Genomic DNA, 26,821 nt, shown 5'->3' on the forward strand with positions numbered 1-26,821 from the left:
TGTCCGATCATCACGTGAGATGGAGTAGTTTTCAATGGTGAACATCACTATGTTGATCATATCTACTATATGATTCACGCTCGACCTTTCGGTCTCAATGTTCCGAGGCCATATCTGCATATGCTAGGCTCGTCAAGTTTAACCCGAGTATTCTGCGTGTGCAAAACTGGCTTGCACCCGATGTAGATGGACGTAGAGCTTATCACACCCGATCATCACGTGGTGTCTCGGCACGACGAACTTTGGCAACGGTGCATACTCAGGTAGAACACATTTATCTTGAAATTTAGTGAGAGATCATCTTATAATGCTATCGTCAATCAAAGCAAAATAAGATGCATAAAGGATAACACATGCAATCAATATAAGTGATATGATATGGCCATCATCATCTTGTGCTTGTGATCCCCATCTCCGAAGCACCGTCATGATCACCATCGCCACCGGCGCGACACCTTGATCTCCATCGTAGCATTGTTGTCGTCTCGCCAACTATTGCTTCTACGACTATTTCTACCGCTTAGTGATAAAGTAAAGCAATTACAGGGCGATTGCATTGCCTACAATAAAGCGACAACCATATGGCTCCTGCCAGTTGCTGATAACTCCGTTACAAAACATGATCATCTCATACAATAAATATAGCATCATGTCTTGACCATATCACATCACAACATGCCCTGCAAAAACAAGTTAGACGTCCTCTACTTTGTTGTTGCAAGTCTTACGTGGCTGCTACGGGCTGAGCAAGAACCGTGCTTACCTACGCATCAAAACCACAATGATAGTTCGTCAAGTTAGTGTTGTTTTAACCTTCTCAAGGACCGGGCGTAGCCACACTCGGTTCAACTAAAGTTGGAGAAACTGACACCCGCCAGCCACCTATGTGCAAAGCACGTCGGTAGAACCGGTCTCGCGTAAGCGTACGCGTAATGTCGGTCCGGGCCACTTCATCCAACAATATCGCTGAACCAAAGTATGACATGCTGATAAGCAGTATGACTTGTATCGTCCACAACTCACTTGTGTTCTACTCGTGCATATAACATCTACGCATAAAACCTAGCTCTGATGCCACTGTTGGGGAACGTAGTAATTTCAAAAAAATTCCTACGCACACACAGGATCATGGTGATGCATAGCAACGTGAGGGGAGAGTGTCGTCCACGTACCCTCGTAGACCGTTAAGCAGAAGCGTTATGACAATGCAGTTGATGTAGTTGTACGTTTTCACGATCGACCGATCCTCAGTACCGAACACACGGCACCTCCGCGTTCAGCACACAATCAGCTCGGTGACGTCCCGCGAACTCACGATCCAGTAGAGCTCAGGGAAGAGTTTCGTCAGCACGACAGCGTGGTGACGATGTTGATGAAGCTACCGTGGCAGGGCCTTGCCTAAGCACTGCTACAGTATGACCGAGGTGGATTATGGTGGAGGGGGGCACCGCACACGGCTGGGAGAGATCTTTGTGATCAACTTGTGTGTCTAGAGGTGCCCACCTGTTCCTTTATATAAGGGAGCAAGGGAGAGGCCGGCCGGCCCTTGTTGGTGCGCTAGGAGGAGGAATCCACCTCCTAGTAGGAGTAGGATTCCCCTCTTTCCTAGTCCTACTAGGAGGGGGAAGGAAGGGAGAGAAAGAGAAGGAAAGGGGCCCCCTCCTAGTCCAATTCGAACCAGAGGGGAGGGGGCACGCTGCCTGCCCTAGACCGGCCCCTCTCTCTTTCCCTTATGGCCCAACAAGGCCCATTAGTTCCGGTAACCCCTCCGGTACTCCGGTAAAATCCCGATTTTACCCGGAACTCTTCCTATGTCCAAATGTAGGCTTCCAATATACCAATATCCATGTCTCGACCATTTCGAGACTCCACGTCATGTCCGTGATCATATCCGGGACTCCGAACTACCTTCGGTACATCAAAACATATAAACTCATAAAATCAATCGTCACAGAACTTTAAGCGTGCGGACCCTACGGGTTCGAGAACTATGTAGACATGACCAAGACATGTCTCCGGTCAATAACCAATAGCGGAACTTGGATGCTCATATTGGTTCCTACATATTCTATGAAGATCTTTATCGGTCAAACCACATAACACTATACGTTGTTCTCTTTGTCATCGGTATGTTGCTTGCCCGAGATTCGATCGTCGGTATCCCAATACCTAGTTCAATCTCGTTACCGGCAAGTGCCACCTCTTGAGCACTGCGTTGGTTTTCCCCGAAGAGGAAGGGATGATGCAGCAAAGTAGCGTAAGTATTTCCCTCAGTTTTTGAGAACCAAGGTATCAATCCAGTAGGAGGCTATGCGCCAGTCCCTCGTACCTGCACAAAACAAATAAATCCTCGCAACCAGCGCGATAAGGGGTTGTCAATCCCTACACGGCCACTTACGAGAGTGAGATATGATAGATATGATAAGATAATATTTTTGGTATTTTTGTGATAAAGATGCAAAGTAAAATAAAAGCAAAGTAAAAGCAAAGGAAATAAATAAGTAGTAGGAGATTAATATGATGAAGATAGACCCCGGGGCCATAGGTTTCACTAGTGGCTTCTCTCGAGAGCATAAGTATTCTACGTGGGCGAACAAATTACTGTTGAGCAATTGACAGAATTGAGCATAGTTATGAGAATATCTAAGCATGATCATGTATATAGGCATCACGTCCGAGACAAGTAGACCGACTCCTGCCTGCATCTACTACTGTTACTCCACTCATCGACCGCTATCTAGCATGCATCTAGAGTATTAAGTTAATGAAAACAGAGTAACGCCTTAAGCAAGATGACATGATGTAGAGGGATAAACTCATGCAATATGATGAAAACCCCATCTTGTTATCCTCGATGGCAACAATACAATACGTGCCTTGCTGCCCCTACTGTCACTGGGAAAGGACACCGCAAGATTGAACCCAAAGCTAAGCACTTCTCCCATTGCAAGAAAGATCAATCTAGTAGGCCAAACCAAACTGATAATTCGAAGAGACTTGCAAAGATAACCAATCATACATAAAAGAATTCAGAGAAGATTCAAATATTGTTCATAGATAGACTTGATCATAAACCCACAATTCATCGGTCTCAACAAACACACCGCAAAATGAAGATTACATCGAATAGTTCTCCACAAGAGAGGGGGAGAACATTGTATTGAGATCCAAAAAGAGAGAAGAAGCCATCTAGCTAATAACAATGGACCCATAGGTCTGAGGTGAACTACTCACACTTCATCGTAGGGGCTATGGTGTTGATGTAGAAGCCCTCCATGATCGATGCCCCCTCCGGCGGAGCTCCGGAATAGGCCCCAAGATGGGATCTCGTGGATACAGAAAGTTGCAGCAGTGGAATTAGGGTTTTGGCTCCGTGTTTGATCATTTGGGGGTACGTAGGTACATATAGGAGGAAGGAGTACGTCGGTGGAGCAACAGGGGGCCCACGAGGGTGGAGGGCGCGCCTGGGGGGAGGTAAGCGCACCGCCTACCTCGTGGCCTCCTCTTTTGTGTCTTGACGTAGGGTCCAAGTCTCCTGGGTCTTGTTCATTGAGAAAATCACGTTCTCGAAGGTTTCATTCCGTTTGGACTCCGTTTGATATTCCTTTTCTTCGAAACCCTAAAACAGGCAAAAAAACAGCAATTCTGGGCTGGGCCTACGGTTAATAGGTTAGTCCCAAAAATAATATAAAAGTGGATAATAAAGCCCAATAATGTCCAAAACAGTAGATAATATAGCATGGAGCAATCAAAAATTATAGATACGTTGGAGATGTATCAAGCATCCCCAAGCTTAATTCCTGCTCGTCCTAAACAGAATTTTTGATGCGGAGTGCTACTTGGAATAATTTTAATGTAATTCTTATTAATTGTGGTATGAATATTCAGATCCTAAAGATTCAAGACAAAAGTTCATATTGACATAAAAATAATAATACTTCAAGCATACTAACTAAGCAATTATGTCTTCTCAAAATAACATGGCCAAAGAAAGTTCATCCCAACAAAATCATATAGTTTAGTCATGCTCCATTTTCGTCACACAAGAATGCTCTCATCATGCACAACCCCGATGACAATCCAAGCAATTGTTTCATACTTTAGTAATCTCAAACCTATAAACTTTCATGCAATATATGAGCGCGAGCCATGGACATAGCACTATGGGTGGAATAGAATATAATGAGGGGGGTTATGTGGAGAAGACAAAAAAGGAGAAAGTCTCACATCAACGAGGCTAATCAATGAGCTATGGAGATGCCCACCGATTGATGTTAATGCAAGGAGTAGGGATTGCCATGCAATGGATGCACTTGAGCTATAAATGTATGAAAGCTCAACAAAAGAAACTAAGTGGGTGTGCATCCAACTTGCTTGCTCACGAAGACCTAGGGCACTTGAGGAGGCCCATTGTTGGAATATACAAGCCAAGTTCTATAGTGAAAATTCCCACTAGTATATGAAAGTGACAAAACAAGAGACTCTCTATCATGAAGATTATGGTGCTACTTTGAAGCACAAGTGTGGCAAAGGATAGTAACATTGTCCTTTCTCTCTTTTTCTCTCATTTTTTTATTTGGCCTTTCTTTTTTTATGGCCTTTCTCTTTTTCTTTTTTTTAATTCCTCACTTGGGACAATGCTCTAGAAATGATGATCATCACACTTCTATTTATTTACAACTCAATGATTACAACTCGATACTAAAACAAAGTATGACTCTATATGAATGCCTCCGGCGGTGTACCAGGATATACAATGAACCAAGAGTGACATGTATGAAAGAATTATGAACGGTGGCTTTGCCACAAATACTATGTCAACTACATGATCATGCTAAGCAATATGACAATAATGAATGTGTCATGATAAATGGAATGGTGGAAATTTGCATGGCAATATATCTCAGAATGGCTATGGAAATGCCATAATAGGTAGGTATGGTGGCTGTTTTGAGGAAGATATATGGAGGTTTATGTGTGAAAGAGCGTATCATATCACGGGGTTTGGATGCACCGGCAAAGTTTGCGCCAACTCTCAATGTGAGAAAGGGCAATGCACAATACCAAAGAGGCTAGCAAGGATGGAAGGGTGAGAGTGTGTATAATCCATGGACTCAACATTAGTCATAAAGAACTCACATACTTATTGCAAAAATCTACAAGTCATCAAAAACCTCGGCACTACGCGCATGCTCCTAGGGGGATAGATTGGTAGGAAAAGACCATCGCTCGTCCCCGACCGCCACTCATAAGGAGGACAATCAAATAACACCTCATGTTTCAAATTTGTTACATAACATTTACCATACGTGCATGCTACGGGACTTGCAAACTTCAACACAAGTATCCCTCAATTTCATAACTACTCAACTAGCACGACTTTGATATTATTACCTCCATATCTCAAAACAATCATCAAACATCAAACTTCTCTTAGTATTCAAAACACTCATAAGAAAATTTAACTAATCTTGAATACCTCGCATAATAGGATTTTAAGTAAATTACCATGATATTTAAGGCTCTCAAAATAATCTAAGTGAAGCATGAGAGATCAATAGTTTCTATAAAACAAATCCACCACCGTGCTCTAAAAGATATAAGTGAAGTACTAGAGCAAAACTATATAACTCAAAAGATATAAGCGAAGCACATAGAGTATTCTAACAAATTCCAAATCATGTATGGCTCTCTCAAAAGGTGTGTACAGTAAGGATGATTGTGGTACACTAACAAGTAAAGACTCAAATCATACAAGACGCTCAAAGCAAAACACATATCATGTGGCGAATAAAAATATAGCTCCAAGTAAAGTTACCGATAGAAGTAGACGAAAGAGGGGATGCCTTCCGGGGCATCCCCAAGCTTTGGCTTTTAGGTGTCCTTAGATTATCTTGAGGGTGCCATGGGAATCCCCAATCTTAGGCTCTTGCCACTCCTTGTTCCGTAATACATCAAATCTTTACCCAAAACTTGAAAACTTCACAACACAAAACTCAAAGTAGAAAATCTCGTGAGCTTCGTTAGTGAAAGAAAACAAAAGACCACTTCAAGGTACTATAATGAACTCATTCTTTATTTATATTGGTATTAAACCTACTGTATTCCAACTTCTCTATGGTTTATAAACTATTTTACTAGCCATAGATTCATCAAAATAAGCAAACAACACACGAAAAACAGAATCTGTCAAAAACAGAACAGTCTGTAGTAATCTGTAGCTAGCGCAAGATCTGGAACCCCAAAAATTCTAAAATAAATTTCTCGACGTGAGGAATTTATCTATTAATCATCTGCAAAAATAATTAACTAAATATCACTTTCCAAATAAAAATGGCATCTGTTCTCATGAGCGCTAAAGTTTCTGTTTTTTACAGCAAGTTTAACAAGACTTTCCCCAAGTCTTCCCAACGGTTCTACTTGGCACAAACACTAATTAAACACAAAAAAACACAACCAAAACAGAGTCTAGATAAATTATTTATTACTAAACAGGAGAAAAAGCAAGGAACAAAAATAAAATTGGGTTGCCTCCCAACAAGCGCTATCGTTTAACGCCCCTAGCTAGGCATAACAAGCAAGGATAGATCTAGGTATTGCCATCTTTGGTTTTCAACTTTTTAGTGGAATCAAGCTTGAATCCGGGAGGTTATTTACGTTTCCCTTCATATTCTGAAATTTTTAGATCTAACGAATCCAACCGCTTATTGCAAAGGGTAATCAACATATTCATGCGGTGAATATTTCCACTAATGTTCTTAAGAGGTTCAAGATATTTCTATAAAATTTTAGTAACTTCACAATTTTTTTCAAAAACTTGCGTCTCTTCCTGAGTAGGATGAGGTCCCTTTTCATGAGGTAGTGCTCCCACTATACCTTCTATAAATTCAAGCGCAATATGGGGATCGATTTCAATAAAATTGCCTTTGGCAACACAATCCAATAGTTGTCTATGAGACATATTTAATCCAACATAAAAATTGCGAAGCAAAATTCTCAGGTTTATTTCAGAGGTACAATTACGATAAGACTCCATTATTCTCAACCAGGCATCTTTTAAGTTTTCTCCTAGTCTTTCATTCTCAGGAGACAACGGAGAAGATAAGGGACTAGCCATAACGACAAGCAAACGAACTAATGCACAAGCAAACAAAAAGCAAGCAGGTAAAAAGAGGCAAATAGAGAAAGAGAAAGAGGATAGAGAGAGAGGGCGAATAAAACGGTAAGGGTGAAGTGGGGAGAGGAAAACGGGAGGCAAATGACAAATAATGTAATGCGGGAGATAAGGGTATGTGATGGGTACTTGGTATATTGACTTTTGCGTAGACCTCCCCGGCAACGGCGCCAGAAATCCTTCTTCCTACCTCTTGAGCACTGCGTTGGTTTTCCCCGAAGAGGAAGGGATGATGCAGCAAAGTAGCGTAAGTATTTCCCTCAGTTTTTGAGAACCAAGGTATCAATCCAGTAGGAGGCTACGCGCCAGTCCCTCGTACCTGCACAAAACAAATAAATCCTCGCAACCAACGCGATAAGGGGTTGTCAATCCCTACACGGCCACTTACGAGAGAGAGATCTAATAGATATGATAAGATAATATTTTTGGTATTTTTACGATAAAGATGCGAAGTAAAATAAAAGAAAAGTAAAAGCAAAGGAAATAACTAAGTATTGGGAGATTAATATGATGAAGAGAGACCCGGGGGCCATAGATTTCACTAGTGGCTTCTCTCGAGAGCATAAGTATTCTACGGTGGGTGAACAAATTACTGTTGAGCAATTGACAGAATTGAGCATAGTTATGAGAATATCTAGGCATGATCATGTATATAGGCATCACGTCCGAGACAAGTAGACCGACTCCTGCCCGCATCTACTACTATTACTCCAATCATCGACCGCTATCCAGCATGCATCTAGAGTATTAAGTTAATGAAAACAAAGTAACGCCTTAAGCAAGATGACATGATGTAGAGGGATAAACTCATGCAATATGATGAAAACCCCATCTTGTTATCCTCGATGGCAACAATACAATACGTGCCTTGCTGCCCCTACTGTCACTGGGAAAGGACACCGCAAGATTGAACCCAAAGCTAAGCACTTCTCCCATTGCAAGAAAGATCAATCTAGTAGGCCAAACCAAACTGATAATTCGAAGAGACTTGCAAAGATAACCAATCATACATAAAAGAATTCAGAGAAGATTCAAATATTGTTCATAGATAGACTTGATCATAAACCCACAATTCATCGGTCTCAACAAACACACCGCAAAATGAAGATTACATCGAATAGTTCTCCACAAGAGAGGGGGAGAACATTGTATTGAGATCCAAAAAGAGAGAAGAAGCCATCTAGCTAATGACTATGGACCCGTAGGTCTGAGGTGAACTACTCACACTTCATCGGAGGGGCTATGGTGTTGATGTAGAAGCCCTCCATGATCGATGCCCCCTCCGGCGGAGCTCCGGAACAAGCCCCAAGATGGGATCTCGTGGATACAGAAAGTTGCGGCGGTGGAATTAGGGTTTTGGCTCCATGTCTGATCATTTGGGGGTACGTAGGTATATATAGGAGGAAGGAGTACGTCGGTGGAGCAACAGGGGGCCCACGAGGGTGGAGGGCGCGCCTGGGGGGGGGGGGGGGTAGGCGCGCCCCCTACCTCGTGGCCTCCTCTTTTGTGTCTTGACGTAGGGTCCAAGTCTCGTGGGTCTTGTTCGTTGAGAAAATCACGTTCCCGAAGGTTTCATTCCGTTTGGACTCCGTTTGATATTCCTTTTCTTCGAAACCCTAAAACAGGCAAAAAAACAGTAATTCTGGGCTGGGCCTCCGGTTAATAGGTTAGTCCCAAAAATAATATAAAAGTGGATAATAAAGCCCAATAATGTACAAAACAGTAGATAATATAGCATGGAGCAATCAAAAATTATAGATACGTTGGAGACGTATCAACAAGTCTCTTTACTTGTTTCGTAATGCACTATCCCGCAACTAACTCATTAGTTGCATTGCTTGCAAGTCTTATAGTGATGTGCATTACCGAGAGGGCCCAGCGATACCTCTCCGACAATCGGAGTGACAAGTCCTAATCTTGATCTATGCCAACTCAACAAGTACCATCAGAGACACCTGTAGAGCACCTTTATAATCACCCAGTTACGTTGTGACGTTTGGTAGCACACAAAGTGTTCCTCCGGTATTCGAGAGTTGCATAATCTCATAGTCATAAGAACATGTATAAGTCATGAAGAAAGCAATAACAGTAAACAAAAACAATCAAGTGCTAAGCTAACGGAATGGGTCAAGTCAATCACATCATTCTCCTAGTGATGTGATCCCATTGATCAAATAACAACTCATGCCTATGGTTTGGAAACTTAACCATCTTTGATCAATGAGCTAGTCAAGTAGAGGCATACTAGTGACACTATGTTTGTCTATGTATTCACACATGTATTATGTTTCCGTTTAATACAATTCTAGCATGAATAATAAACATTTATCATGAAATAAGGAAATAAATAATAACTTTATTATTGCCTCTAGGGCATATTTCCTTCATGACGTATCGTTGCATCCTCGGTACATTACCACTAGGGTCTTGCCGCCTTCGGCCATCAACTACGGAGGAGCTCATCCCGGAGGGGGAAATCATCGTTATCATCATCACCAACAACTCTCCCATCTTGGGGAGGGCAATCTCCATCAACATCTTCAACAACACCATCTCATCTCAAACCCTAGTTCATCTCTTGTGTTCAATCTTGTTATTGGAACTATAGATTGGTGCTTGTGGGTGACTAGTAGTGTTGATTACATCTTGTAGTTAATTAGTATATGGTTTATTTGGTGGGAGATTATATGTTCAGATCCATTATGCTATTTAATGACGCTCTGATCTTGAGTATGATTATCATTTGTGAGTAGTTACTTTTGTTCTTGAGGTCACAGGAGAAATCATGTTGCAAGTAATCATGTGAACTTGATATGTGTTCAATATTTTGATAGTATGTATGTTGTGATTCCCTTAGTGGTGTCATGTGAACGTCGACTACATGACACTTCACCATATTTGGGCCTAAGGGAATGCATTATGGTGTAGCAATTAGATGATGGGTTGCGAGAGTGACAGAAGTTTAAACCCCAGTTTATGCGCTATTCTGTAATGGACCGATTGGATCCAAAAGTTTAATGGTGTGGTTAGAATTTATTCTTAATACTTTTCTCATAGTTGTGGATACTTGCGGGAGGGTTAATCATAAGTATGAGGTTTGTTCAAGTAAGAACAACACCTAAGCACCGGTCCACCCACATATCAAATTATCAAAATACCGAACACGAATTAAACCAACATGGTGAAAGTGACTAGATGAAAATCCCGTGTACCCTAAAGAATGCTTTGCTTATCATAAGAGACCGTTTTGGCCTATCCTTTGCCTCAAAAGGATTGGGCTACCTTGCTGCACTTTTGTTACTATTATCTTTACTTGCGCGTTACAAATTATCTTGCTATCAAACTACTCTACTACTTACAATTGCAGCACTTGCAGACATTACCTTACTGAAAACCACTTGTCATTTCCTTCTGCTCCTCGGTGGGTTCGACACTCTTACTTATCGAAAAGAGCTACAATTAACCCCCTATACTTGTGGGTCATCAATTCCTATGGCAGTATCAGCATCACCCTGTGCAAGCAATTTCATCTTCTCCCTGTAGCACATGTTATACAACTTTGTCCTCTGAAATAGTGACTTTGTATACGACCCATACCTGCTAACGAAGTTGTCAAAAATAAGATGTTTTCTTATCCCAGCTCCTGCCATAGCTAAGATCTCTGCTCTCTCAAATGCTTTGATCTGATTATGAGGTCGGAGGAAAGGGACTTCGTCCGGTCGTGCAAGAATGTGGTTGTGATCATCGGAGAAACTGCTGACATACAAAAGATTAAGCTTTTTATCAAGCTTAACTGTCAAATGGGCTTCGCAGAAGAATCGACTCTCCGGTCTAAGCCTGCGGGTCCGGCCTTCCATGGTATAGAACTTGGCCTGTCGTTTTCCTGCGGCGGAACAAAGATACCTCCTCAAGCGCACACTCCTTGTGCGACCCTTTGAACGTTTCAGCAAGTCCTTCCTGATGCTGAACCCACGTTCTCTCGCGTGCTTGTTGTAGAATGTGTACACCTCATCTAATGACGTGAATGTCTTTGCCATCACTTCCCAATGCATATCAAGTGACTCTTGCTGATATACATCATAGCCCATGTCAAAGTCAAATTGATCATCATCGTTGTGCTCATCGTTCCCGCTAGGACCATCAACACCTCCCTGCAAAATATGACATATAACCTTGCATGTCAATCTGTTCTTGTATTGTTACTTACCATAAATAATGTAAAAAACTTACTTGGCTAGCGCTCCCACTACGAGATGCATCGACCTCACTCTCGGCATTGTCATCATCTAAACTATTACGCTTATTGTCACCATTGGCATTTATATGTGCACATTTAAAGTAAAATAACTGGTAATACATTTTTAATGCCAATCATTGCCCTACAATTTTTTCAACGTACCGGGCTCGCACTATCTGCATAAAATTGTTCATCTATATCATATTCCTCATCGTCATCATTGTCATGTAGCAATACAAATTTAAAAGACATGTAAGTGTCAAAGAACTAGTTTGTATTCAATATGTTTTGGTCAACATTCAAGGCACTTACATTACCACTATACGATTCATCCTGACTCATATAGTTGTCTCCAGGAGGTTGGTTCGCATTCAATGACGAGGATCCATTATCGCTACCGGAATCATCACTAGCGTATCCGGTTTCTTGCTCCATCTATACACATACAAATAAGGTGTGAGATCAATGCCAACATTCCACAACATCATCGCGAATATAGTAAATTCATCAATAGTGACATGACTATGTGTCATGCATACAAATTTGAATGTACAAAAAATATATACACGAACAATCATTAAGAGGTCACTACTCTCCTCTCTTATTTATCCAAGTAGGGATTCATTTTGCATACAAATTGCAATGGACAAATCAAAAAGAAAAAAAGAGACAGAGAATCTACTCTTCTCCGTCGAGGGGTCCTCACCTGGGGTCGAGCCGATGCGCTACTTGTTGGAAATATGCCCTAGAGGCAATAATAAATTAGTTATTATTATATTTCCTTGTTCATGATAATCGTTTATTATCCATGCTATAATTGTATTGATAGGAAACTCAGACACATGTGTGGATACATAGACAACACCATGTCCCTAGTAAGCCTCTAGTTGACTAGCTCGTTGATCAATAGATGGTTACGGTTTCCTGACCATGGACATTGGATGTCATTGATAACGGGATCACATCATTAGGAGAATGATGTGATGGACAAGACCCAATCCTAAGCTTAGCTCAAAGATCGTGTAGTTCGTATGCTAAAGCTTTTCTAATGTCAAGTATCATTTCCTTAGACCATGAGATTGTGCAACTCCCGGATACCGTAGGAATGCTTTGGGTGTGCCAAACGTCACAGCGTAACTGGGTGGCTATAAAGGTACATTACAGGTATCTCCGAAAGTGTCTGTTGGGTTGGCACGAATCGAGACTGGGGTTTGTCACTCCGTGTAAACGGAGAGGTATCTCTGGGCCCACTCGGTAGGACATCATCATATGCGCAATGTGACCAAGGAGTTGATCACGGGATGATGTGTTACGGAACGAGTAAAGAGACTTGCCGGTAACGAGATTGAACAAGGTATCGGGATACCGACGATCGAATCTCGGGCAAGTATAATACCGCTAGACAAAGGGAATTGTATACGGGATTGATTAAGTCCTTGACATCGTGGTTCATCCGATGAGATCATCATGGAACATGTGGGAGCCAACATGGGTATCCAGATCCCGCTGTTGGTTATTGACCGGAGAACGTCTCGGTCATGTCTGCATGTCTCCCGAACCCGTAGGGTCTACACACTTAAGGTTCGATGACGCTAGGGTTATAAAGGAAGCTTGTATGTGGTTACCGAATGTTGTTCGGAGTCCCGGATGAGATCCCGGACGTCACGAGGAGTTCCGGAATGGTCCGTAGGTAAAGATTTATATATATAGGAAGTCCTGTTTCGGCCATCGGGACAAGTTTCGGGGTCATCGGTATTGTACCGGGACCACCGGAAGGGTCCCGGGGGCCCACCGGGTGGGGCCACCTGCCCTCGGGGGGCCACATGGGCTGTAGGGGGTGCGCCTTGGCCTACATGGGCCAAGGGAACCAGCCCCAAGAGGCCCATGCGCCTGGGGAAACCCTAAAGGAAGAGTCCCAGCAGGGGAAGGCACCTCCTAGGTGCCTTGGGGGGGAAGGACTCCTCCCCTGGCCGCCGCCCCCTAGGAGATTGGATCTCCTAGGGCTGGCGCACCCCCCCTTTGGGATCCCTATATATAGTGAGGGTAGGAGGGCCTCTTGAGACACATTTTTTGCCTTTGGTGCAGCCCTCCCTCTCTCCCAAGTCCTTCTCCTCTCCCGTGGTGCTTGGCGAAGCCCTGCAGGATTGCCACGCTCCTCCACCACTACCATGCCGTTGTGCTGCTGTTGGATGGAGTCTTCCTCAACCTATCCCTCTCTCCTTGCTGGATCAAGGCGTGGGAGACGTCACCGGGCTGTACGTGTGTTGAACACGGAGGTGCCGTGCGTTCGGCACTTGGTCATCGGTGATTTGAATCACGACGAGTACGACTCCATCAACCCCGTTCACTTGAACGCTTCCGCTTAGCGATCTACAAGGGTATGTAGATGCACTCTCCTTCCCCTCGTTGCTAGTCTCTCCATAGATAGATCTTGGTGACACGTAGGAAAATTTTGAATTTCTGCTACGTTCCCCAACAGTGGCATCATGAGCTAGGTCTATTGCGTAGATTCTATGCACGAGTAGAACACAAAGTAGTTGTGGGCGTTGATTTTGTTCAATATGCTTGCCGTTACTAGTCTTATCTTGATTTGGCGGCATCATGGGATGAAGCAGCCCGGACCGACCTTACACGTACTCTTACGTGAGACTGGTTCCACCGACTGACATGCACTAGTTGCATAAGGTGGCTAGCGGGTGTCTGTCTCTCCCACTTTAGTCGGATCGGATTCGATGAAAAGGGTCCTTATGAAGGGTAAATAGCAATTGGCATATCACGTTGTGGTTTTGCGTAGGTAAGAAACGTTCTTGCTAGAAACCCATAGCAGCCACGTAAAACATGCAAACAACAATTAGAGGACGTCTAACTTGTTTTTGCAGGGTATGCTATGTGATGTGATATGGCCAAAGGATGTGATGAATGATATATGTGATGTATGAGATTGATCATGTTCTTGTAATAGGAATCACGACTTGCATGTCGATGAGTATGACAACCGGCAGGAGCCATAGGAGTTGTCTTTATTTATTTATGACCTGCGTGTCAACATAAACGTCATGTAATTACTTTACTTTATTGCTAACCGTTAGCTGTAGTAGTAGAAGTAATAGATGACGTGACAACTTCAAGAAGACACGATGATGGAGATCATGATGATGGAGATCATGGTGTCATGCCGGTGACAAGATGATCATGGAGCCCCAAGATGGAGATCAAAGGAGCTATATGATATTGGCCATATCATGTCACTATTATTTGATTGCATGTGATGTTTATCATGTTTATACATCTTATTTGCTTAGAACGATGGTAGTAAATAAGATGATCCCTTACAACAATTTCAAGAAGTGTTCTCCCCTAACTGTGCACCGTTGCTACAGTTCGTCGTTTCGAAGCACCACGTGTTGATCGGGTGTGATAGATCCTTACGTTCACATACAACTGGTGTAAGACAGTTTTACACATGCAAAAACACTTAGGGTTAACTTGACGAGCCTAGCATGTACAGACATGGCCTCGGAACACAGAAGACCAAAAGGTCGAGCATGAGTCGTATAGAAGATATGATCAACATGAAGATGTTCACCGACGTTGACTAGTCTGTCTCACGTGTTGATCGGACACGGCCTAGTTGACTCGGATCATGTAATCACTTAGATGACTAGAGGGATGTCTATCTGAGTGGGAGTTCATAAGATGAACTTAATTATCCTGAACATAGTCAAAAAGGATTTTGCAAATTATGTCGTAGCTCGCGTTTCAGTTCTACTGTTTAGATATGTTCCTAGAGAAAATTTAGTTGAAAGTTGATAGTAGCAATTATGCGGACTAGGTCCGTAAACTGAGGATTGTCCTCATTGCTTCATAGAAGGCTTATGTCCTTAATGCACCGCTCAGTGTGCTGAACCTCGAACGTTGTCTGTGGATGTTGCGAACATCTGACATACACGTTTTGATGACTACATGATAGTTCAGTGCGTAATGCTGAATGGTTTAGAATTGAGGCACCAAAGATGTTTTTTTGAAACGTCGCGGAACATATGAGATGTTTCGAGGGCTGAAATTGGGATTTCAAGCTCATGCCCACGTCAAGAGGTATAAGACCTCCGACGTTTTTCTTAGCCTGCAAACTAAGGAGAAAAGCTCAATTGTTGAGCTTGTGCTCAGATTGTCTGAGTACAACGATCATTTGAATCAAGTGGGAGTTGATCTTCCAGATGAGATAGTGATGTTTCTCCGAAGTCATTACCACCAAGCTGCTAGAGCTTCGTGTTGAACTATAATATATCAGGGATATATATGATGATCCTTGAGATATTCGCGATGTTTGACACCGCGAAAGTAGAAATCAAGAAGGAGCATCAATTGTTGATAGTTGGTGAAACCACTAGTTTCAAGAAGGGCAAGGGAACAAAGGGATACTTCATGAAACGGCAAATCAGCTGCTGCTCTGGTGAAGAAACCCAAGGTTGAACCCAAACCCGAGACTGAGTGCTTCTGTAATAAGGGGAACAACTACTGGAGCAGAATTACCCTAGATACTTGGTAGATGAGAAGGCTGGCAAGGTCGATAGAAGTATATTGGATATACATTGTGTTGATGTGTACTTTACTATTACTCCTAGTAGCACCAGGGTATTAGATACCGGTTCGGTTGCTTAGTGTTAGTAACTCGAAATAAAAGCTACGGAATAAACGGAGACTAGCTAAAGGTGAGCTGACGATATGTGTTGGAATTGTTCTCAATGTTGATATGATCAAGCATCGCACGCTCCCTCTACCATCGAGATTGGTGTTTGCGTTGAGCATAGACATGATTGGATTATGTCTATCGCAATACAGTTATTCATTTAAGGAGAATAATGGTTACTCTGTTTATTTGAATAATACCTTCAATGGTCTAACACCTAAAATGAATGGTTTATTGAATCTCGATCGTAGTGATACACATGTTCATGCCAAAAGATAGTAATGATAGTACCACCTACTTGTGGCACTGCCACGTAAGTCATATCGGTATAAAACGCATGAAGAAGCTCCATGTTGATGGATCTTTGGGCACACTCGTTTTTGAAAAGTTTGGGACATGCGAACCATGTCTATTGGTATATATGCATGAAGAACTCCATGCAAATGGACCGTTTTGTACTCGCTTGATTTTGAATCACTTGAGACATGCAAATCATACCACATGGGCAAGATGACTGAAAGCCTCGTTTTCAGTAAAATGGAACAAAAAGCAACTTGTTGGAAGTAATACATTTTTGATGTGTGCAGTCCAATGAGTGCTGAGGCATGTAGTGGATATCGTTATGTTCTTACTTCACAGATGATTTGAGTAGATGTTGAGTATATTTACTTGATGAATCACGAGTCTGAATTATTGAAAGGTTCAAGTAATTTCAGGGTGAAGTTGAAAGATCGTCGTGACAAGAGGATAAAATATCTATGATATGATCATACAGATGAATATCTGAATTACGAGTCTGGCACAGAATTAAGACATTGTGGAAATTGTTTCACAACTGATACAGCCTGGAACACCATAGTGTGATGGTGTGTCCGAACATCATAACTGCACCCTATTGGATATGATGCATACCATGATGTCTCTTATCAAATTACCACAATAGTTTATGGGTTAGGCATTAGAGACAACCACATTCACTTTAATAGGGCACCACGTAATTCCGATGAGATGACACCGTATGAACTATGGTTTAGAGAAACCTAAGCTGTCATTTCTTAAAAGTTTGGGACTGCGATGCTTATGTGAAAAAGTTTCAGGCTGATAAGCTCGAACCTAAAGCGGATAAATGCATCTTCATAGGACACCCGAAACAGTTGGGTATACCTCCTGTCTCAGATTCGAAAGCAATAAGGGATTGTTTCTAGAATCAGGTCCTTTCTCGAGGAAAAGTTTCTCTCGAAAGAATTGAGTGGGAGGATGGTGGAGACTTGATGAGGTTATTGAACCGTTACTTCAACTAGTGTATAGCAGGGCACAAAGAGTTGTTCCTGTGGCACCTACACCAATTGAAGTGGAAGCTTATGATATTGATCATGAGACTTCAGATCAAGTCACTAGCAAACATCGTAGGATGACAAGGATGCGTACTACTTCAGAGTGGTACGTAACCCTGTCTTGGAAGTCATGTTGCTAGACAACAATGAACCTACGAGCTATGGAGAAGCGATGGTGGGCCCGGATTCCGATAAATGGCTCGAGGCCATATAATCCGAGAGAGGATCCATATATGAAAACAAAGTGTAGACTTTGGAAGAACTACTTGATGGTCGTAAGGCTGTTAGGTACATATGGATTTTAAAAGGAAGACAGACAATGATGGTAAGTATCACCGTTAAGAAAGCTCGACTTGTCGTAAGATGTTTTCCGACAAGTTCAAGGAGTTGACTACGGTGAGACTTTCTCACTCGTAGCGATGCTAAGAGTCTGTTGGAATTATATTAGCGATTACTGCATTATTTATGAAATCTTGCAGATAGGATGTCAAAACATTGTTTCCTCGACGATTTTCTTGAGGAAAGGTTGTATGTGATACAACCGGAAGGTTTTGTCAATCCTGAAAGATGCTAATAAGTATGCAAAGCTCCAGCAATCCTTCTGAGGACTGGAGTAAGCATCTCGGAGTTGGAATGTATGCTTTGATGAGATGATCAAAGATTTTGGGTGTATACAAAGTTTATGAGAAACTGGTATTTCCAAAGAAGTGAGTGGGAGCACTATAGAATTTCTGATGAATATATGTTGTTGATCGGAAATGACATAGAATTTCTGGAAAGCATATAGGGTTATTTGGAAAGTGTTTTTCAATGGAAAGCCTGTATTAAGCTACTTGAGCATTGAGCATCAAGATCTATAAGGATAGATCAAAACACTTAATAGTACTTTCAGATGAGCACATGCCTTGACGTGATCTTGAAGGTGTTCAAGATGGATCAGTCAAAGAAGGAGTTCTTGCCTGAGTTGTAAGGTATGAAGTTAAGACTTAAAGCTCGACCGCGGCAGAATAGAGAGAAAGGACGAAGGTCATCCCCTATGCTTAAGACATAGGCTCTACAGTATGCTATGCTGTGTACCGCACCTGAAGTGTGCCTTGCCATGAGTCAGTCAAGGGGTACAAGAGTGATCCATGAATGGATCACAGGACAGCGGTCAAAGTTATCCTTAGTAACTAGTAGACTAAGGAATTTTCTCGATTATGGAGGTGATAAAGAGTTCGACGTAAAGAGTTACGTTGATGCAAGCTTAACACCTATCCAGATAGCTCTGAGTAGAGATGTCGGATACGTATAATGGAGCAACAATTTAGAATAGCTCCAAGTAGAACAGTTATTTGGAATAGCTCCAAATAGAACATGGTAGCTACATCTAGGAGATGACATAGAGATTTGTAAAGCACACACGGATCTGAAAGGTTCAGACCCGTTGACTAAAACCTCTCTCACAAGCAACATGATCAAACCCAGAACTCATTGAGTCTTAATCACATGATGATGTGAACTAGTTTAGTGACACTAGTAAACTCTTTGGATGTTTGTCACATGGCAATGTGACCTGTGAGTGTTAATCACATGGCGATGTGAACTAGATTATTGACTCTAGTGCAAGTGGGAGACTGTTGGAAATATGCCCTAGAGGCAATAATAAATTAGTTATTATTATATTTCCTTGTTCATGATAATCGTTTATTATCCATGCTATAATTGTATTGATAGGAAACTCAGATACATGTGTGGATACATAGACAACACCATGTCCCTAGTAAGCCTCTAGTTGACTAGCTCATTGATCAATAGATGGTTACGGTTTCCTGACCATGGACATTGGATGTCATTGATAACGGGATCACATCATTAGGAGAATGATGTGATGGACAAGACCCAATCCTAAGCTTAGCTCAAAGATCGTGTAGTTCGTATGCTAAAGCTTTTCTAATGTCAAGTATCATTTCCTTAGACCATGAGATTGTGTAACTCCCGGATACCGTAGGAATGCTTTGGGTGTGCCAAACGTCACAACGTAACTGGGTGGCTATAAAGGTACATTACAGGTATCTCCGAAAGTGTCTGTTGGGTTGGCACGAATCAAGACTGGGATTTGTCACTCCGTGTAAACGGAGAGGTATCTCTGGGCCCACTCGGTAGGACATCATCATATGCGCAATGTGACCAAGGAGTTGATCACGGGATGATGTGTTACGGAACGAGTAAAGAGACTTGCCGGTAACGAGATTGAACAAGGTATCGGGATACCGACGATCGAATCTCGGGCAAGTACAATACCGCTAGACAAAGGGAATTGTATATGGGATTGATTAAGTCCTTGACATCGTGGTTCATCCGATGAGATCATCGTGGAACATGTGGGAGCCAACATGGGTATCCAGATCCCGCTGTTGGTTATTGACCGGAGAACGTCTCGGTCATGTCTGCATGTCTCCCGAACCCGTAGGGTCTACACACTTAAGGTTCGATGACGCTAGGGTTATAAAGGAAGCTTGTATGTGGTTACCGAATGTTGTTCGGAGTCCCGGATGAGATCCCGGACGTCACAAGGAGTTCCGGAATGGTCCGGAGGTAAAGATTTATATATAGGAAGTCCTGTTTCGGCCATCGGGACAAGTTTCGGGGTCATCGGTATTGTACCGGGACCACCGGAAGGGTCCCGGGGGCCCACCGGGTGGGGCCACCTGCCCCCGAGGGGCCACATGGGCTGTAGGGGGTGCGCCTTGGCCTACATGGGCCAAGGGCACCAGCCCCAAGAGGCCCATGCGCCTGGGGAAACCCTAAAGGAAGAGTCCCAGCAGGGGAAGGCACCTCCTAGGTGCCTTGGGGGGGAAGGACTCCTCCCCTGGCCGCCGCCCCCTAGGAGATTGGATCTCCTAGGGCTGGCGCACCCCCCCTTTGGGATCCCTATATATAGTGAGGGTAGGAGAGCCTCTTGAGACACACTTTTTGCCTTTGGTGCAGCCCTCCCTCTCTCCCAAGTCCTTCTCCTCTCCCGTGGTGCTTGGCGAAGCCCTGCAGGATTGCCACGCTCCTCCACCACCACCATGCCGTTGTGCTGCTGTTGGATGGAGTCTTCCTCAACCTCTCCCTCTCTCCTTGCTGGATCAAGGCGTGGGAGACGTCACCGGGCTGTACGTGTGTTGAACGCGGAGGTGCCGTGCGTTCGGCACTTGGTCATCGGTGATTTGAATCACGACGAGTACGACTCCATCAACCCCGTTCACTTCAACGCTTCCGCTTAGCGATCTACAAGGGTATGTAGATGCACTCTCCTTCCCCTCGTTGCTAGTCTCTCCATAGATAGATCTTGGTGACACGTAGGAAAATTTTGAATTTCTGCTACGTTCCCCAACACTACTGCCACCCACATCGTGGAGGGCGCGTAACAGGACAGAACGTCGACACGGGCGTTGCACCAGGAACACGACGCGTGGGTGACTACGGACGCCGCCCGTGCTCGCGACTAGACGGGCACGCCGTCCTCGCGACTAGATGGGCACAGGTAGGTCAGCGTCGACGTCGTGACGGCGGTGGACCACGTGTTCGTGTGGCGACCACCACGCGACTAGATCCCTCCGACCGCCGGAGTCACGATGGCATTGATGCCACGACGACATTGCTGCTGCTACGGTTTCCTAGGCGGGGATGGGGTGTCGAGGGTGGGGTGCCATTTTTTCCTTTACCGATTGAACTACCGCACGCCACGATCGGTATGCGTACGACGCGGGCGTACGGGCGGGACATACACGGCTGGCCGGCCCTACGACAGACGGTGGGTACACTATACGAAAACTAGTGTGGACAATACTACCCCTTCTATGTTTATTGGGGGGGGGGTTGTACCGAAGTACTTCTCCTCTCTCTCGCTGCGTTTCTCTAGCGCTCCATCACGAGCATTTGCTGCCATAGTCGCTCCCTACTACTACGACCCATCAACTTCCACGATGCAAGGAGGCCATCACTCGGTGAATCCGGTGATGCGGGAGGGCGGCCGACCGATGCTGCAAGACCTGTCGTGCCTTGCTATGAGCAACAACTAGGGATGTTGCAAAGCTGGGGCGGCGCTACTAACGACGTGGATGCTGTGACCGGGGCACGTCAATAATGTGACCGACATTGCCAGGAGTTGCGGCGGGCTGCGCGACGTGCGAGGGTGCTGGGACATGTGACACGCGAGCTGCAACGGGTAGGCAGCGCTTCTACAACGGGGCACAACATGCCGAGGATGCTAGGACCTGTCACGATGGATGCTACGACCGAGGGAGGGATGTTGTGGTGGGTTGCATGATGCTGCAATCCGTAGGCATTGTAATGGCGGCGCTATGAGTGCACCCAATGGTAGGCAACCTGGCGCTACGATGGGTGCGACAACCGGTGACAAAGATGATGTGGTGAGTGGTGGAGCCAGGATTGGAGCGAGCCCAGGGCCCAAAAACATTTTTCATCGGGAGAGAAAAACTTAACGTCCATCTATAGCTACCTCACAAAAATACATCAAATGTGGCTCAACTGCACCAAAAGATTAGAATTTAAAATCAAACAAGTAGATTTAAAAAACATGACAAAAACTACTAACAGTACGTGATAGAAAAAAAGTACCAAATCATTGGTTTGCTTCATGAGTGTCTTCCATAACCTGATAAAAAAAGAATACCAAATCAGTTGAATTTTTGACAGCAACAACAACCATAAACTGTAATGCAGTAGCAAATTTAAAATGGACGCCGATAACTGTCACACGTGTGGTATATTCGACATGTGTCCATACACCGTGTGCGGTGTGAGCAGGAGGCAGTCCACACGGACTGTGTGTGGGCAGACATTAGAATTGCCCACACGTGTGGGCGCGGCTACTTCGTGCCACACGCCCAACAAGTACTACTCATCTCCACCTCGCGTGTATGGCACGAAACAAAAATGCCCACACGTCCTGGCGCAGCTATATTAGGTACCCCGCGGGATGACAATTTTGTTGCCATTCTGGTTGGCAGATCTAGTTATCCGGGATGGCAAGTGTAGTTGTAAAAGCATGGCAACTCTATCTGTTTTGGTTAACTATAGTTGCCATGTTTAATTTCTGGTAGTTGCTGCGTATAATCAAACTGTAGTTGCCGTGTGTGATTAACTACTTACCACATATATTTAAACAATAGTTGCCATGTATTGTTAATCACAGTTGCCATGTGTGTTTATCTGATTGTCACGTACGCGCAACTGCAGTTGCCGTCTAGCAAAGAATCACAGTTGCCATGTGTGTTTACCTAGTTGCCACGTTCGCGTAACTGCAGTTGCCATCCACACCGTAGGAGTGTCGTGTGTGCGAAAAATAGTTTGCCCACACGTGCATGAACTAGGTGGTGACTGTGTGGGCAGAAACTAGTTCGCCCACACAGCGTAGCTGGCAAACAGCATGGTGCGGGCGTGTGAGCAAACTCTCCAACGCCCACACACTAGCCCTGTCCTACGTTGCACATCAAATTCACCTTTTCGTGTCAAGATTTGTACAAAAGACAATGAATAACGATCCAGTCGTGTAGACGAGTTGGGGAACACCTACATGTGTGTGGGCGTTAGTGTTTCTGTTCAAAATTTATAGCAGATCAAAAAATGTTCGATCTATAAAATTTTACAACAGCAATAGCCATTAACAGTAGCTAATTACTCCCTCCGTCCCAAAATATAAGAACGTTTTTGACACTAGTATAGTCTCAAAAACGTTTTTATATTATGAAACAGAGGAAGTAGCATACAAAATTGTTCAATACAGCAGCAGCCATTACCAATCCTGGGCAGCGTAACGACGTGTCGAGCAGGAGGAACAGGGCAGCAGGCGAGCAGGCAAGTTGGCTAGCGGCGAGCAGGGCAGCAGGTGTGCGGCGGGGCCGCGGAGGGACCTGGCAGGAGAGCCGCGAGCCGGCGGAGGGACGGCTGGGGAGCGCCGGAGCGGAGGGGAGTGACCGACGGGCGGCGGCTCCCTCGGCGCACTGGAACTCGCGTGCGTGGCTAGGTCTCTGCATCCGCTGTCAGGGCGACCTGGGCTGTGCACGTGCAACTCCGTAAATTGGTGGCTGCAACGGAGAGGCTGGCGGCAAATCCTAAACAGCGCCCATTGCGCATGTTTCTTCGATTTCCATAAACGGGCGTACACCCTCTCTCCGTCATGGGCCGGCCCATTTTCATCCGTTTTCCCGTTTTCTGAACCGATAATCCTAGACGTACGGATTTTTTACGAGTCTGTTACGGACCCCCTCTCGCTAATTCGCTCGCCCCCCCTTGATTTCAGGGGGTGGGGGTCCGGCTGCTAATCCTAAGCCAATCAGTTTGCTCCACATCAGCCTGTACAATAAACCCTGTAAAACAAGCCTATAGCTCTAGCATTACTCTTTCTGAACTTGCTGCAAAAAAGGGCATGACAGAGGCATCAAGCCCGCGCCGCCGGGTTCTGTATAGCACGCGCTAACCAAGACAGCCAAGCCACCTTCTGTGATTATTTAAATCTTATTTTCTCTTTTGTTCTCGTGTTTTTTCTTTTTCCTTCTTTCCTTGTTGTTCTTTCTTTTTTCCTTTTATTTTTCTTTTTCTTTTTTATTTCTTTTTCAAACTCAAGATTTTTTTTCAAAATCAGCGAAGTTTTTTTCTAATTCGATGAGGCTTTCTTCAAAATTGATGTACGTTTTTCATATTCGGTGAACTTTTTGCAAAATTGATGAACTTTCCTTCCAAATTCCAAGAACCTTTTTCAAATACTTTTTCCAAAATTGATGATTTTTTTTTAAAATTGATGATTTTTTTTAAATTCGAAGAACTATTTTCAAATTCGATGAACTTTTTTCAAAATGACAAACTTTTTCGGATTTTTGTGAACCTTTTTGAAAATCAATGAACATTTTTAGTAATCGATGAACTCTTTCTAAAATCAATGAAATTTTTTTAGATTTTTTTTGAAAATCGATGAACTCGTTTTGAAAAGTGATGAAGTTTTTTTGAGAATCGATGAACTTTTTTTTTCAAAATTTTGTGTTTTTTTTGCAAATCGGTGAACTTTTTGAAAACGATGTACATTTTTTGAGAACCGGTGAACTATTTTCAAAATTGATGAACTTTTTCATTTTTAATGAACTTTTTTGAATTCATGATTTTTTTTTTCTAATTCCTGACTTTTTCTAAATCTGTGGAATATCAAATTTTGTTCACGTATTTGTCAAAAGAAATCACGTTTTCTAATTGTTTTCAAATAATTCAAAAATTACCTTGCAATACGTGTGCAATCAATAGCGTGAGTACAGTTCTATGTACATACATAATGTGGCTCTGCACTACAATTATTTCACAAGTGACGAGTTGTTCTAGTGGTTAGCCAACCACGTACTGGAGGGAACAAGATCCTCTAACATCACGAAGGGATGTCAGGGAAGCTACATTATCCTGACATCCCTTCTTCACATCCATATGATTAAGCTTAAAATGACTTGAATTAATTTGTAAATTACAAATCTATTGTATACATTTACAAAAATTACATACAAACAAAACTATGATGCAATAAAATTAATTTCAGATTTTATTTTTTATGAACAGTAATTGCGCACATTCTATTTGCTACAGTGCCCGTAACATCCTTTCTTCGTTTTGCACTAGGATTACACTGTAGCTTCATGACATCCCTTCATGAGTTTGATTCCGCGGCAGGACCATATTTTCTGGTTTTGTTTTTTACGCCTAGCCCCGGGCCCATTCAAAATATGGCTAGGCAATAAACTGAAAAAAGAGCCACGGCCCGGGCCTGGGCCCTGGGGCCCAGATCCCCCGGATGTGGTGGATAACGACTGTGACAAGTTTTGCAAGCCGTCGGTGCTGCGAGCGTTCTCGACGGTGCATGACGACTGTGACAAGTTGCTGCAATGGAGGCGATGGCGGTACCATGACTGGTTACGACGTTGTTGTAGTCACGGGAGGGGGAGGGGGTAGCGCTGCTCCTGGGCGAACAGGCGACCTGCTTCGCTGTGTGCGGGGGGCGTGCGGAGAATTTTTACTTGTTGCGAAGGGTGCGCTGCACAAGGATGGGCGAGAGGGACGACCGAGTCCGATCGTGGACGTTTGCTGATTCTACGGCTCACGAGGTGACCGATCTGTTGCCAACATCGATCAGCCGAAGCCTAGAGTCGGTCTTAGGTCCACCAAATCCCAATTTTGCTGCAGGGAATAAGCGGTTGGCCGGTTGCCCTTTGGGCAAAGTTTCCTAACTTGCATCTATACAAAATTGCTGGTCCATTTGAAGAGCTGGTAAAATTTGTTGCCCCATAATGATAGAAGCGTAAAATTTGTCAAGTATGGCTTACACGGCCTCCGCCAAATGCAAATCTGTCATCGGCTGAGAAGGCGAACTTGACCGAAACATTCGACTGTCCGGCGTCGTAGGTCTAGTCGGCGACGGCGACATTACTGATTGGGCATTGCTCACGTGGAGGAAAAGCTCCGGCTGCGTCGGAGACCTGATCGCTGGAGACGACAACCTGGAAACATCACCCGCCGTATGGTCGCAGCTGCGGGAGCGGCGGCGACATGGACACCGCGCCCAGGCGGACTCTCTCGGGGGCCGGGCTCGCTCGGCAGACTGGGCACGTCGCGTGCGACAGCAGCCACACGTCGACGCAGCTCGCATGGAAGTAGTGCTTGCACGACGGCAGCATGCGCACCAGCGCGCCCTCGCGGAGCTCTTCGAGGCACACGGCGCAGCTGTCCGCTGCCACGGCCTTGGCCTTGCCGCCGCCGCCCCAGCGGCCAGGCGAGGCGGCGAGGTACGTGAACGTCGGGAGTACGGCGATGTCGTCGGGGGCGAGGCCCAGCTGCTGCCCCGGGCTCGCGGTGGCCGTGCCATGCCCGGTGTGGACGTCGTGGCGGCCGGTGATGATGGACCGGCCGAAGTAGGCGAGGCCGAGGAGGACGATGGCGACGAAGGCGCCGATTCCCGTGTATTGCAGCGTCACCGACGACGAGCCGGACATTGCCTCGGCGAGCTCTCGCGCTGGGTTAGGGAGAGTAGCGTCCGAAGAGGAAGAGGTGCAGGCGTGGTCGAGACGTCGCATCAAGCTGTGGCCGGGGTTGCATTTTATTTGTCACAGTGGGGTGGGCTGTAGCTTCTGTGATACATGTGTGTGTTTGTTTCGAGTTAAGATATGCCAGGCACGTAGAGGAACGTGCTATTCTGATTCGTGATGATCTGCCACTTTTTTTAAGACTAAAGATTTGCAGCAGTTAACTTCAAAAAAAGAAGATTTGCAGCAGTTAGCAAGCACGCATCCGGAACAAGTTTTAATTTTTGGATGACACGCATAAACAATTTTGTTAGAAAAAGAACCTAATCTGTAACACGAGAA

At 44.3% G+C, this 26,821-nt stretch overlaps 1 protein-coding gene and 1 pseudogene across 1 annotated transcript; both read right to left on the reverse strand.

Annotated features, from left to right (window-relative positions):
- Positions 1–10,641: 10,641 nt before the first annotated feature.
- LOC147960241 (uncharacterized) lies at positions 10,642–23,461 on the reverse strand. Its single transcript, XM_087533226.1, has 5 exons — positions 23,225–23,461; positions 11,723–11,846; positions 11,574–11,641; positions 11,405–11,521; positions 10,642–11,325 (listed from the first exon to the last, which is right to left on the reverse strand). Exons 1-5 carry the CDS (start codon positions 23,459–23,461, stop codon positions 10,642–10,644), a joined length of 1,230 nt encoding a protein of 409 aa, XP_087389352.1.
- Positions 23,462–25,753: 2,292 nt separating this feature from the next.
- On the reverse strand, positions 25,754–26,509 carry LOC147960242 (RING-H2 finger protein ATL40-like; annotated as a pseudogene).
- Between the last annotated feature and the right edge of the window lie 312 nt (positions 26,510–26,821).

Source organism: Triticum urartu, chromosome 7A, assembly GCF_056163025.1.
Source record: "Triticum urartu cultivar PI428250 chromosome 7A, HENAU_Tu73, whole genome shotgun sequence".
Classification (NCBI taxonomy): domain Eukaryota; kingdom Viridiplantae; phylum Streptophyta; class Magnoliopsida; order Poales; family Poaceae; genus Triticum; species Triticum urartu.

What these genes read in the sequence shown, in the direction of transcription:
- LOC147960241 (XM_087533226.1), bottom strand. Translation starts at nt 23,461, where the DNA reads ATGCAGAGACCTAGCCACGCACGCGAGTTCCAGTGCGCCGAGGGAGCC. An exon ending in CGTTACGCTGCCCAGGATTG is followed by an intron (nt 11,847 to 23,224) that starts GTAATGGCTGCT and finishes GTATGTGTATAG; the next exon opens with ATGGAGCAAGAAACCGGATA. An exon ending in GTAGTGGGAGCGCTAGCCAA is followed by an intron (nt 11,326 to 11,404) that starts GTAAGTTTTTTA and finishes CATATTTTGCAG; the next exon opens with GGAGGTGTTGATGGTCCTAG.